The 12,958-nt window shown below is 35.1% G+C and overlaps 1 protein-coding gene across 3 annotated transcripts in view; it reads left to right on the top strand.

Annotated features, from left to right (window-relative positions):
- The first annotated feature begins 8,348 nt into the window (after positions 1-8,348).
- Positions 8,349-12,958, top strand: part of Mcm6 (minichromosome maintenance 6) — a 98,952-nt gene continuing 94,342 nt past the window's right edge. The window contains exons 1-7 of one of the 3 annotated variants that reach the window (XM_089597973.1): positions 8,349-8,683; positions 9,277-9,420; positions 9,594-9,858; positions 9,951-10,153; positions 10,227-10,425; positions 10,501-11,037; positions 11,108-11,413. In XM_089597973.1, coding sequence (XP_089454099.1) covers positions 8,589-8,683; positions 9,277-9,420; positions 9,594-9,858; positions 9,951-10,153; positions 10,227-10,425; positions 10,501-11,037; positions 11,108-11,413 — 1,749 coding nt within the window. In that variant the 5' untranslated portion in view covers positions 8,349-8,588. The remainder of the gene's footprint in view (positions 8,684-9,276; positions 9,421-9,593; positions 9,859-9,950; positions 10,154-10,226; positions 10,426-10,500; positions 11,038-11,107; positions 11,414-12,958) is intronic. The other 2 variants (XM_014349256.2, XM_014349255.2) reach the window with 2 other exon arrangements.

The raw sequence follows: 12,958 nt of genomic DNA, 5'->3' as shown, positions 1-12,958 counted from the left end.
TACACGAAGTTAAACGTTTAAGATCCTTCATAGTTTATGCATAGTTATTTGCTTGTAAGACATGATACAAATGTATAAAGAATTTCCTTATACAAACTTATTAGAAGTGTATCAAAAAAAACCTATGTCATAAAGTTTGCGTCATTAAATAGGGATATTTAATTCTGGACGGGTAATACAAACAAGTCGAAAAATAAACAAGTTGTAAATAAAAATCAAAGTTCGCCGTACGCAACCATCAGAAAATAACCTATATAAAATAATATGTACAACTATTTTGTAAATCACTATATGTACTTGTTATCCACATATAGGTATATTTTGTTCCGGATCACGGTAAATATTTTTACATCATATACACCGATACATTGGGAAGACCAAAAATTTACTGATAAAATATTATACCTCGCAATTTTATGTCCGGTATACTAAAAGAAATTTATATCAGGTTTTATCATGTTGTACCAGAACCATTTAACAGGGCACCTCATGTAGCATCAAAACGAAGTTTACTGTCCTTGATATTAAAAGTAAATACCTTTCCTTCTTGTCTAACTCTCCTAACAATTCGGTTAAATTAATATGGGTTTCTTCTCATACGGGTATCACTGGTAATGAGTACGTTTACTCCCTTGCCAAATCTGCCTCCTTTCTGCCTGAACCTGTAATCCCTCGTTTTTTTTTTTTACTGATTTGTTCCCACTTTTCAAATCCTTCTGCTACAACCTGTCATACATCAAAAATGTTAGCGAGCAGGGCTCAGCAGGGTCGCATGAAAGGCAAAAATTATTTCGAATACTTCCACTCACCTCGGAAAAAATTTTGGTATAATAACAAGAAACTCCCGCGTTACGTTATTGTTACTGTAAATAGAATGCGTTTCAATCATCACAGCTTAGCTGAAAGTCTTTATCGTAAGAATGTTATAAGAGACCCTCTATGTAAATGCGGTGCTGAAGAAGAAAGTCTGAATCACGTTTTATGGAATTGTGATCTTTACTTATTCTGCGCAAAGACTGAATATGATAAAGAAATTGAATAAACTTAAAGTTTGCCTTCCACTTAACATTGAGTGCCTTATCGCCAAATAAAATATAGAGGCTTGCCTCATTGTTATAAATTTCCTTAAGTCTTGCAATTTACAGGTGTAAGGCTATTACTTATAAAGTTAATACAATAAAATAAAAAAAAATAAAAAATGTTCCTGTTCATATGAACCCCGTCACTATACTTAAAGTCTAAACTATTTATTTTCTATAAGCTTTTTGTCACAATGTTATGACAGTATACTTGTTTAATTATTTATGCTAGCATTAATGGTTGCAAACTATTTTTATGTCTTGTTGTTATCATTAAGTACATCAGTTTATTAAAATGTTCAGTATTTCATATTTATATCGCATATGTATTTACTTATGTATTTTTGTATTCTTTCTTCTATGTATTTTACTGTGTATGTTACTAGTTACTAAGAGTCGTAAATTCTATGTACTATACGCTTCTTACATGAAGTTAGCGTTCATACCTCAGCAAGGTCAGAACCTTTAAACAAAAAAAAATACATTTATCCATGTGTTGTGCGCGCGCGCATATCATACTATATTTGTATACTTATATACAGACGTATCTGTATTATACTGATCTGTAGACGAAAGTGGGCGATTACTGGGCGAGAGTCATGCCAAGTCAGGCCAAGCTGCTGCGTCCAAGTCAGCGCCGTATTACAAACCCACTGGAGGCCAAATCAGGTGCCAAGCTGCGGTCATGGTGGGTGGCGTAGTAGCCTAGCTTTTAGTTTCACCCACTTTCAATTTCTACTTGGGCTATTTCCTATTTAAATCCTGGCCACTATTAAATAATAAATTATCAATCAGTTACGAGAACGCAGATTAAAAAGATCTTTGTCATACTAGACAATCAATAAAAATTTTAAATTGTTTCATACGATATCAATTAACTTTTTATAATTTAATAGTGTGGCCAATAAGTGTCCTGGATGATTAAAAAATGGGTGCTTTACTTATTTATTGATAAATATGTACATACTAGATTCGCAATAGGCGCTCTAGGTTATACAGGTGATAGGCGTTTGTGTTATTAATAATTATTTATTTAACAGAGTAGCTAGTACGTACCCCAGGTCATCAAGTGAAAGGTGTTATTAATAATTATCTATTTGATAAAGTGGCCAGTAAGCGCGCCGGGTCATTGGGTGATACGTGCTTGTGTTATTGGTTATTGGATCTTATTGGAATTTCGCGTCTCACGTTCGATACTATTATTTTATTGATCTAGAGTTTTCCCACATCACAGAGGTTGGGTCCTAGAGAATTCCCAAGTCTGGCCGAAACTATATCCCAACACTGAGCAGACCATCGTCTCAACCCGATCGGAAAGTTAGCAGGGCTCCCACGCTAGTTAGCTGGGGCCTATGTGAGTTGCTTAGGTGGTTTACTAAGCTAGGAATGTAATGGGGCTCTGGGTGGGCGCTAATTGGGGACAAGAAAGTTATTGATATACCTAGCTTCTCCTTGTACGCATCGAAAGATTTGAGAGCAGGGGCCGTACCATATAACTTTTTTTTGCTTCACCGGCCTATGTTATAACATAGGCCAGTATACAGAAAAATAGTTATATGGTACGGACCCAGAGAGGTATATATATATATATATATATATATATATATATATATATATATATATATATCTTCTGGGACAGCTGTATAACTGTGTATATTGTAGATTAAATCCCACCAAAGAAAGACGGAATTCCATGTGTGATTACTTCTGTAATACCTTCAGGAAAGCCATGTGGCATTACATATAGTTTTACGTATGGCATTACATAAGGGGTTTTAGCTTGGTAATGCCATATGTAATTCCATTTGAAAAAACACATAGAATTACAAATTGGAAGAAGGAAAAAAATTTTGTCATCTAGAAATAACTACAGAATACTTTAATGCGTCATTTACTGTGAACAATTAATGTTACCATCAGGATAACTCCAAAACAAGGGGATTCAAGTTGTATTTCAGGAATAAAATAAAAAAATTGAAAAATTAAATTTTTTTATACAGAAGTAAAATCAGCTGAACCCCCTTGTTTTGGAGTTATTATCCGGATGGTAATACAAATTGATATCTGCAAATAACTTATTATGGTATTTTGCAGTTATTTGTAGATGATAGAAATTTTTTCTTTTTCCAAGTAGTAATTCCATGTGGAATTACATATGGCATCACCAAGCTAAAACCCTTTATGTAATGCTATATGTAAAATTATGTGTAATGCCATATGGCTTTCCTGAAAGTATTACGGAAGTAATTCTACATAGAATTCCGACATTTTGTCGTATACAGGGCGTTCTCATTTTAAGCCTGGAAAACTATATCACGAGATAAAGCTCATCAAAAGCTCTCGAAAAGCTCTTTACAAAATTTGGATTCGATTGATAATTAACGAGATATTGTTGATTTAATAATCGATCAATTCCTCCAATCACAGAGCAGTTAGCCTCAGGAGGCGGGGCCTAAGCATTGTGGAGGGGCGACTACGCATAAACTCTTTAACGGGGAAGGTAGTAATAGGTATGCCAGGAGACAAGGTTACCGACTGCAGAGATTTGATCAGTTACCGTACCAGCGCAAAATTCCAATAGCAAGGCCAGAGTATCTAAACCGGAGATCTGATTTTTAAGGAATGATTACGCACGTACTAGCTTATACAGTGCATATTTTTTTCTCAGTAAATTTCACAGAATAAATATTCAATGCAAATTTTTTTTAACATGCATCGCCTGATAAAAAAAACCATAATAAGAAAGGGTATCATGCGTGAGGCTCGAATACTCAGTAAAACTCTTGATCTTTTAACGTTGAACTACTTGGAAATAAAATTTTAATTTTTTAAATACTGTAAAAGAAGTTCATTTCACGCATTTACTTGGTCAAATTTTTTTATTTCAGCAAACTTTTTAGTCTGATTTACAAAAATAAAAAAATAAAAAACAATAAATAAAATCACAATGAAACGCGTCAAGTGCATTTATGCGGCACCCCTCTTTAACATGTAATATTTTACTAAAAAAGGATCAGCATTTGATCCATACAAAGCTCTATCAATCCAAAAATTAAAAGTATTTTAAAAAAGCAAGAAAATCTCACGCGTTGAGCGCGATGGCTCAGCGCGGATAATTATGCTTGTTTTTCAATCAGCATTTCGATAGGTCTTGAACCTCTTGGTCACTGTAGTACCACATGATGAATGAATGGAAAAAAAATTAAAAATACCGTGCATCGAACTTGTTTATTCATTGCAAAGCTCTTACGTTGATCGCATTATTATCTAAGATGACAACGTAATTATTCTAAATCCCTCCAACGTCCACAACATTAAAAGTTAAAGTAGGTGGTAAGGTTAAGCATGGTAAGCGTGTTAGATAGGCAGTAGAAGCCTTAGTTTTATTTTTATTTACCTTTTTTTTATCTATGAAGCAACATTCACTAAATTTTGGTACTGCTTTAAGATAAAAATAAAATTTTTAGAAAAGAGACGCGCATCTCATGCATTTATTTGGTCTAATTTATTTATCTCCTGAAACGTTATAGTTTTATTAAATTCAATAAATAAAAATTAACCAATAAAAACAAGATCAATCGCGTCAAGTGCATTTATGCGGCACCCCTCTTTAACGTGTAACATTTTACTGAAAAAGGATCAGCATTTGATCCATACAAAGCTCTATCAATCCAAAAATTAAAAGTATTTTAAAAAAGCAAGAAAATCTCACGCGTTGAGCGCGATGGCTCAGCGCGGATGAATATGCTTGTTTTTTAATCAGCGTTTCGATAGGTCTTAAACCTCTAGGTACCTGTTATTTTTTTAAGATTTTTTTTCCGTCACACTTTCTCCAGGCTTCGGACTGCAAGTATATTGTTGTATCTTTCTGGCGTGTTTAAAAAAAAATTAATCCCATTGCTGGTCCTACAAGACTCTTCGACTGCCTTATTTTTTTTCTACCCTTAAAGCTGCAACAGGTCGTAAAAAATCATTTTAATGGTCTGCAAAAAAGTTACAATAACATTATTAATTTTCTTATACCTTAACAACAGCTGTTCGATGTGTCCTTTATTGTCTTCGACAACCAAATTAGCTCTTCGAACAATATTGTTTACGGATCATTGGGCCATTCCTCTCTCTCGCACCTCATCGAATGCCTGGACTATTCTCTGTCTGCAATCCTTAGCATCTACAGGTTCAGTTTTGTACACTGATTTCTTGTTTTAGCCCCACAGAAAATAGTCCAGCGGGTTCTGGTCGGGGGAACGGGCTGGCCACGCTATTGGACCTCATCGACCTATCCACCTCTCTGGGAAGGTGTCGTTCAGGTACCTCGTGACATTACGTGTAAAATGGGCGGGGGCTCCATCATGCTGGTAGATGAGTCGCAGTCGTGTTGCAAGTGGGACGTCCTCCAAAAGCCTAGGCAACTGATTTTGTAAAAAATCGAGACACGCTGCACCGTTTAGCCGAGGAGGAAAATACGGGACCAATCTACAAATCGAGTGAATCGGTGAGTCGATATAAAAAAGTAAATTAATCCCAATCAGATTTTTTTACTTCTAAAAAAAATGAAGAAGTAAAACGGTTTTAACGGTTTTTTTATTTGTTAGTATAACAATACCAAAAAATCATGAAAAATTACCTCAAAATATTTCAAGTTGCAATTAAAAAAACATCAATCCGCAGAATTAAAATTTCTTTTGCACTTTACAAACAAATTTTTGACGGAAAACACTGCAAAAAAAAATTCAAGTACCTACGACGATATTTTCTATGGTTCCAACCCAAACATTTATGCTCCATCGATACTGAAAACTCGTCGCCCTCGTAAGGTGAGGATTTTCATGAGCCCAGAAATGATAATTATGTTGATTAAGTGAATGTACACTTATCAGTCCACAAAATCGTAGTAATAAAATGAGCATCAGCACGTGCTTGGGCCAAAAAACCGCTACAAAAATTTACACGGCTCTGGCGATCACGAAGCAGCAACTCTTGCACCCTTCGATAGTGGTACGGGTGCTTCCCGGTATCCGCTATTACAGCGTGGACTCTGCTAGGGGTAACATTCAGCTGGCGTCTGACAGCACGAACTGATGTTCGAGGGTCATTTTCGAACATGTCCTCAATCAACTCATCCATTTCTGGCACTAAAACCTCACGTGGGCGACCAGCATCCCCGCGAAATAGTAAAACGTTGCCGGTTTCTATAAAACGACGGTGACAAGCACCAATCGTTTCTGGATTCGGATGACGACGAAGAGGCCAACGAGCACGTTATTGGCGAGCAGCTTCTTCAAGATTTCCTCCGGCAAAATAAAAAAAATGAACCATCTGCGTGTAGTCCTCGATTGCGTAGTTTTGCACAGCACGATTCATCACGACACTCACAAACGAACACAACAGACCAAGGCAACCTTTTCGCGCGGAATGATAAATAAGAGGATGATCGTTTTTCCACGAAAAACAATGTTCTAATAAGCCTAGCGGATTCTTAAGAAAGTTATTTTTTGTAAGCAAGTCAGTCTGACCTGCACGAACATGAACGCCCGCTTAAAGGATAATTCGAATGCAGGCACTTCGTGTACCAAATAAAAAAAATTGACATCCGACGGATTCGACCATGAGATATAGAATTCCAGAGTTTTCGTCTTACCAATGTAGCTAAACCATGGTCTTTATTCAATTCCACAAAATACAATCATAACTAACTTCTTAATAACAAATTTGAAATAATAATTTATTTAAAACCTCCTCTTCCTTAGATAATAAAAAATCTTTTTTTTTCAAAGTAAAAAAAAAAAAAATTAAGGTTTTTGCTTATCTAACACGCTTACCATGCTGAACCTTACCGCCTACTTTATTTTTTAATGCTAAGGATGTTGGAGGAATTTAGAATAAGTACGTTGTCATCTCAGATAATAATGCGATCAACGTAAGAGCTTTGCGATGAATGAACAAGCTCGATGCACGGTATTTTTAATTTTTTTTCCATTCATTCGTCATGTGGTACTACAGTGACCAAGAGATTCAAGACCTATCGAAACGATGATTGAAAAACAAGCATAATCATCCGCGCTGAGCCATCGCGCTCAACGCGTGAGATTGTCTTGCTTTTTTAAAATACTTTTAATTTTTGGATTGATAGAACTTTGTATGGATTAAATGCTGATCCTTTTCCAGCAAAATCTTACACGTTAGAGAGGTTTGCCGCATAAACGCACTTGACGCGTTTAATCGTAATTTTATTTTTTATTTTTTATTTTTTTATTTTCGTAAATCAGACTAAAAAGTTTGACGAAATAAAAAAATTTGACCAAGTAAATGTGTGAAATGAGCTTCTCTTACAGTATTTGAAAAATTAAAATTTCATTTCCAAGTAGTTTAACGTTAAAAGATCAAGAGTTTTACTGAGTATTCGAGCCTTACGCATGAGACCCTTTCACATTATGGTTTTTTTTATCAGGCGATGCATGTTCAAGAAAATTTGAATTTAATATTTATTCTGTGAAATTTACTGAGAAAAAAATATGCACTGTATAAGCTAGGACGTGCGTAATCATTCCTTAAAAATCAGATCTCCGGTTAAGATACTCTGGCCTTGCTATTGGAATTTTGCGCTGGTACGGTAACTGATCAAATCTCTGCAGTCGGTAACCTTGTCTCCTGGCATACCTATTACCACCTTCCCCGTTAAAGAGTTTATGCTTAGTCGCCCCTCCACAATGCTTAGGCCCCGCCTCCTGAGGCTAACTGCTCTGTGATTGGAGGAATTGATCGATTATTAAATCAACAATATCTCGTTAATTATCCCTCGAATCCAAATTTCGTAAAGAGTTTTTCGAGAGCTTTTGATGAGCTTTATCTCGTGATATAGTTTTCCGGGCTCAAAATCAGAACTCCCTGTATATTAGTAAAGCAGTAATTACTCATATTAAGTATTAAATACGAAGATTTACTCAAGTTTCATTATTGTAATAAATTACCACGAGTGACAAAGAATAGCGTTTATTGTTGTTAAATTTAAAAAGAGTTTGTGAGTAAATAAAATTTTGAAGCGTGGAATAATCAATGAAGTGGGAGTTATAGGGCATAGTTCTCAAAAAATGGCTGTAAAATATTTAAAAAAAAATTGTAATGAGGTAATCGAAAGAGTATGGCCAGGCCCTGATGTACTACATACATAGGTGAACACGTTCGATGTTGTGTCTCCTTCTACTTGAGCTTCAGCGTCGTACCTACATAAGAACGAGCAGTACATTAATTCAACCAACGTTATTCTTGTGCATTGTGCTGTGCCTGTGCACATGCTTGTTTTTTTACTGCGTAGGCCTTTAATCTTTAGCGTGTTGCATCAGGGCAGAGATTAGTAGTAGCAGGGGGAGTTAAGGGTGAAGGGTGGAATAAATAGTATCGATATCTTCAGGATTCTAAACAAGGGAGTGATTGGGTTATACATATTTTTTTATCTTATCGCGCACTGGATTTCTTAGGAACCGTTTTATATACTTTCAAGCAATAAGCATGGATTACCTGGCTGACGTACCGTCTCAGCAAAAGCGTCTTCGGGATGAGGTTGGCGTTCATTGTCAAAAGCTGTTTATGGATTTTCTTGAAGAGTAAGTTTCTAAATCACAAAATTGTTTAAACACCTCAATTTGTTCATGATAAGGTGGCTCCCGTGTAGCATGTATGCTTGTCTAATCTGAATTGTATCGTGCCTGTAATTTGAGGTTATAGCAGTTGGCTGGTGGCAACCCAATTTAAAGCTCTGTGCAGTATTTCTGTTTTCACTCATGGCATTATTTAATTATTTATAAGATCATGTGCAATCACAATATTTTTTTATAGCATCTTAAAACATCACATTTCATCGAAGATAGAAACTATTAACATGAAGGTTTTTTAACTAGTATGAATAGTTTTATGTACGCTTGACAGTAGGTTATATTATTTGCTAGGTCTGAATTCTTTGTTGATCTGTACTGAAAATATAATTATGTATTAAGGAGCTATCACCATTTTCTTGAGTAAATGACCTTATTCTTGTTTGTTAGCAGTAAAAAGTTTGATTGTATGTAGAATATAATTTGCTTCAGCTTGTTTGGATTTTCAAAATCTTATCATGGAGGCTATATGAGTCACCAGGCTATGTGATGTTATTTGGTTTTACCCTGTATATTTGTCCCCTCCTAATGATTTTTTTGTTCAGATTTAAGGAAGATGGTGAAATCAAACATCTTGAAGCACTCAAAGATCTGGGTTGTCCAGAGCGCAGTACACTTGAAGTATCGTTTGAGGATGTCGAGAAATACAATCAAACCTTGTCCACTACCATTATTGAGGAGTATTATAGGTATACTATTCTTATAACTCTTGACTCAGATTTGCATTTGTAAATGTTACATGTACCAGTGCTTAGTACATATGAACTCACTCCTGTCTTGTTATCGTGAAGTCTTCTGATGCATTATTGATTTTTATAATTGAATACTTACATTATTGTATTTAAATAACATTTTTTTTTAGAGTTTACCCTTACCTCTGTCAAGCTGTATCCAATTTGGCTAAGGATCGAGGTGGTTTGATGAAAGAAAAGATATGCTATGTTAGTTTAGTGGATGTGCCAACTAGACATAAGCTTAGAGAGCTAACCACATCCAAAATTGGGACTTTGGTTCGTATTTCAGGACAAGTAGTACGAACGCACCCTTTTCATCCCGAATTGGTACTTGGCTCGTTTTTGTGTATGGACTGTAATATTGTCATAAAAAATGTTGAACAACAGTTCAAGGTATTCTCTGCACTAGTTGACTGTTTTTCTTGTTTTTATTTAGTATTTTTGATTTTACCACGTTAATAGTGAATGACCCGTTCGTTTTTCAGTTTACGAATCCTACAATTTGTTCTAATCCTGCATGCAGTAATAGAAGAAGATTTCTTTTAAATACTGATAAATCTGAATTTGTTGATTTTCAAAAGATTCGAATCCAAGAGCCACAAGAAGAGTTACCTCGTGGGAGTATACCCAGATCTCTTGAAATCATTTTAAGAGCTGAAAATGTTGAGACTGTACAGGCTGGTGACAGGTTCGTAAGAAATTTGAATAACGTTAATACAAGTTTGTTATTATTTATTCAAGCTTATGCTCAATAATTTTAGATACGATTTTACTGGAACTTTGATTGTTGTACCTGATGTTGGGGCTTTAGCTATGCCCGGTGTCAAAGCAGAACTTGGCTCTAGACATAAAAAAGGTGAACAGACTGAAGGTATAAGGGGTCTCAAATCTCTTGGTGTTCGAGATCTTAATTACAAAATGGCTTTCCTTTGCTGCAGTGTTGCACCCACGAGTTTGCGCGTAAGATTAATCATGTGTACATGCATTTAAGGCCTTACGTAATTGAAAATATTTATTGCTACTACATTTTTTTAGTTCGGTGGAATGAGCTTAGATATTGGTCTTGATGAATTATCTCCAGAGTTGATGAAGAAGCAGATGACTAATGAAGAATGGAACAAAATTTACTTGATGAGCAAAGATAAGAACCTCTATCAAAACTTAGTATCAAGTCTGTTTCCTTCGATTCATGGCAATGAGGAAGTAAAAAAGGGAGTGGTGCTTATGCTTTTTGGTGGAGTATCAAAGACCACAACCGAGGGTACAGCATTGCGTGGTGATATAAATGTCTGTATTGTTGGCGATCCAAGCACGGCAAAATCTCAATTGCTTAAGCAAGTTGCAGAAATATCTCCTAGAGCTGTTTACACTTCTGGAAAAGCCTCGAGCTCTGCTGGATTGACCGCAGCTGTTGTTAGGGACGAGGAATCAGGAGATTTTGTCATTGAAGCTGGAGCTCTCATGTTAGCTGATAATGGAATTTGCTGCATTGACGAATTTGATAAAATGGATCTCAAAGATCAAGTTGCTGTCCATGAAGCCATGGAGCAGCAAACTATTTCGATAGCAAAAGTAATTTTTGTCTTTCTTTATCGTATTAAAAGTGTAAAAAATGGTTTATAGAACTTATGTATTTTTTTAGGCTGGTGTAAGAGCAACACTAAATGCGCGTACTTCTATTCTCGCAGCTGCGAATCCCATTGGTGGACGCTATGATAGAGCTAGATCTTTACAACAAAATGTCATGCTGACGGCACCAATAATGTCGAGATTTGATTTGTTCTTTATTTTAATTGATGAATGCAATGAAATTATTGATAATGCAATTGCTAAGAAAATTGTTGATCTTCACTGCAATAATACAATTACCATTGAAACGGTTTACTCTCGAGCTGAAATATTACGATACATAAACTTTGCCAAACATTTCAAGCCAATTGTCAATGCAGTAAGTGTTAATTTCAGTATTTATTTATTTTAATTTTGATCGTTAGTTTTCATCGCAAAAATGATTAAGAACCATGTCTTGAAAATCTAGTCAAGAGTGGTGTTGGCTCAGTGCATAAAATATATATTATATATAATACTGGAAACAACTGTTAGTAACTTAAATATTGTGTACGGTACTTTAAAAAGCAAGAATCTGATTTTGTGAATGCTTCAGATTTTTGATGAGGTTTGGGAGTATTATTCACTATACCATCAAAGCGCATACGCAAAGAAAGTAAATTACTATGAAATTTTGTAAATTATTCTCGAAAATTGAACCAGCGATATTCTTCACTCTAGCCAAGTACCCTATACATACATTGTTACGAGCGATCCCGATCATTGGAGACCTCTTTCTCAATGTTATAGCATGGTTTATAACATATTTTTAATTTAAATATTTATTTATTTTATTTGGTTCGATCTTACAATATATCAATTAATTAATCATTTATTTATTTAAATAGTTTTTGTTTCGTATAATTAAATAATTTTTACCAAAACAAACATACAAATATTCGTAAATATCAGCTTTTCTGTATATTAATGAATAGTTATTTAATTTTTGAAATACCTAAAACATTCATACATTTTTTTCCTTTTTTTTCAGAAAAAAAAAAATTTCAAGCAGTTTTACATTTTTTTTTCTTATCAACGGTTATGTGTACAAGAACCTGTTACAACGTTCATTGATTTTTATTTTATTTTTATTCTATCGATTTATTTATTCGTGATTTTTTGCCTTAAAGAATTTCGTCACAAATAGTGGGGTAAAAGTACAGAGAGGTGAGAAGTGCAGCAAATATGCAGCAATGCTGGCTGTTATGTTGCTCACATGGACATACCTATGTATACACTTTTATGCATACGTGATTAATTCTTTCTTATTTTATTAAAAAACAACTTGTTGGTCTTTATAAAAATTTAATAGGTTTATCTCATAGTTATGTATAGTACAAAAATTGGGAAATTTATTCAGTTCATTTCCGTATAAGTACAGTTAGTAAATTTTCTATATGGTTACATGTTAAACAAATCCGTAATTTTTTGTGGGTATTTTTTTATAATACAACGAATATACATTAAACATTCCAATAATATGGCAAAAAATCTATGTGTGATGAACGTCCTGAAGTGACATTCACTGGCGTGTTGTACTACCCTATTGATGATAAGGTGTTACCACATGTTTTTTCTTACCCTTTTAGCTGTGTATATATTTTGGGTATTAAAACGCGATCCGAAATAAGTGTGTGACCGGATGTGACAGATGCGTTTTATGCCAAGTGTTTGGAACTAGCTGGGGAGCTATCCTGTTGCGAGAGTGAGACGGAGATAACGTATGGCCCCGCACTGTTCGCTTCTTCGAGTTAGTGGGGCGCGGACCAAAAGGAAAGACCGTTTGATAGACAATGGCTAAGCGACGGTAGCGTGCAAGAGAGACAGAGAGAAAAAGAAAACGCTCGAAGTATGCGCTGTCTAGCACGTGGTCGATTCTCGGAAG

Source organism: Copidosoma floridanum, unplaced genomic scaffold (genome assembly GCF_036245765.1).
Source record: "Copidosoma floridanum isolate Cflo_tuat_1 unplaced genomic scaffold, Cflo_Japanese_pri ptg000004l, whole genome shotgun sequence".
Classification (NCBI taxonomy): Eukaryota; Metazoa; Arthropoda; class Insecta; order Hymenoptera; family Encyrtidae; genus Copidosoma; species Copidosoma floridanum.
The sequence above is the reverse complement of the archived record's forward strand: the minus strand, read 5'-3'. Positions and strand labels throughout refer to the sequence as shown.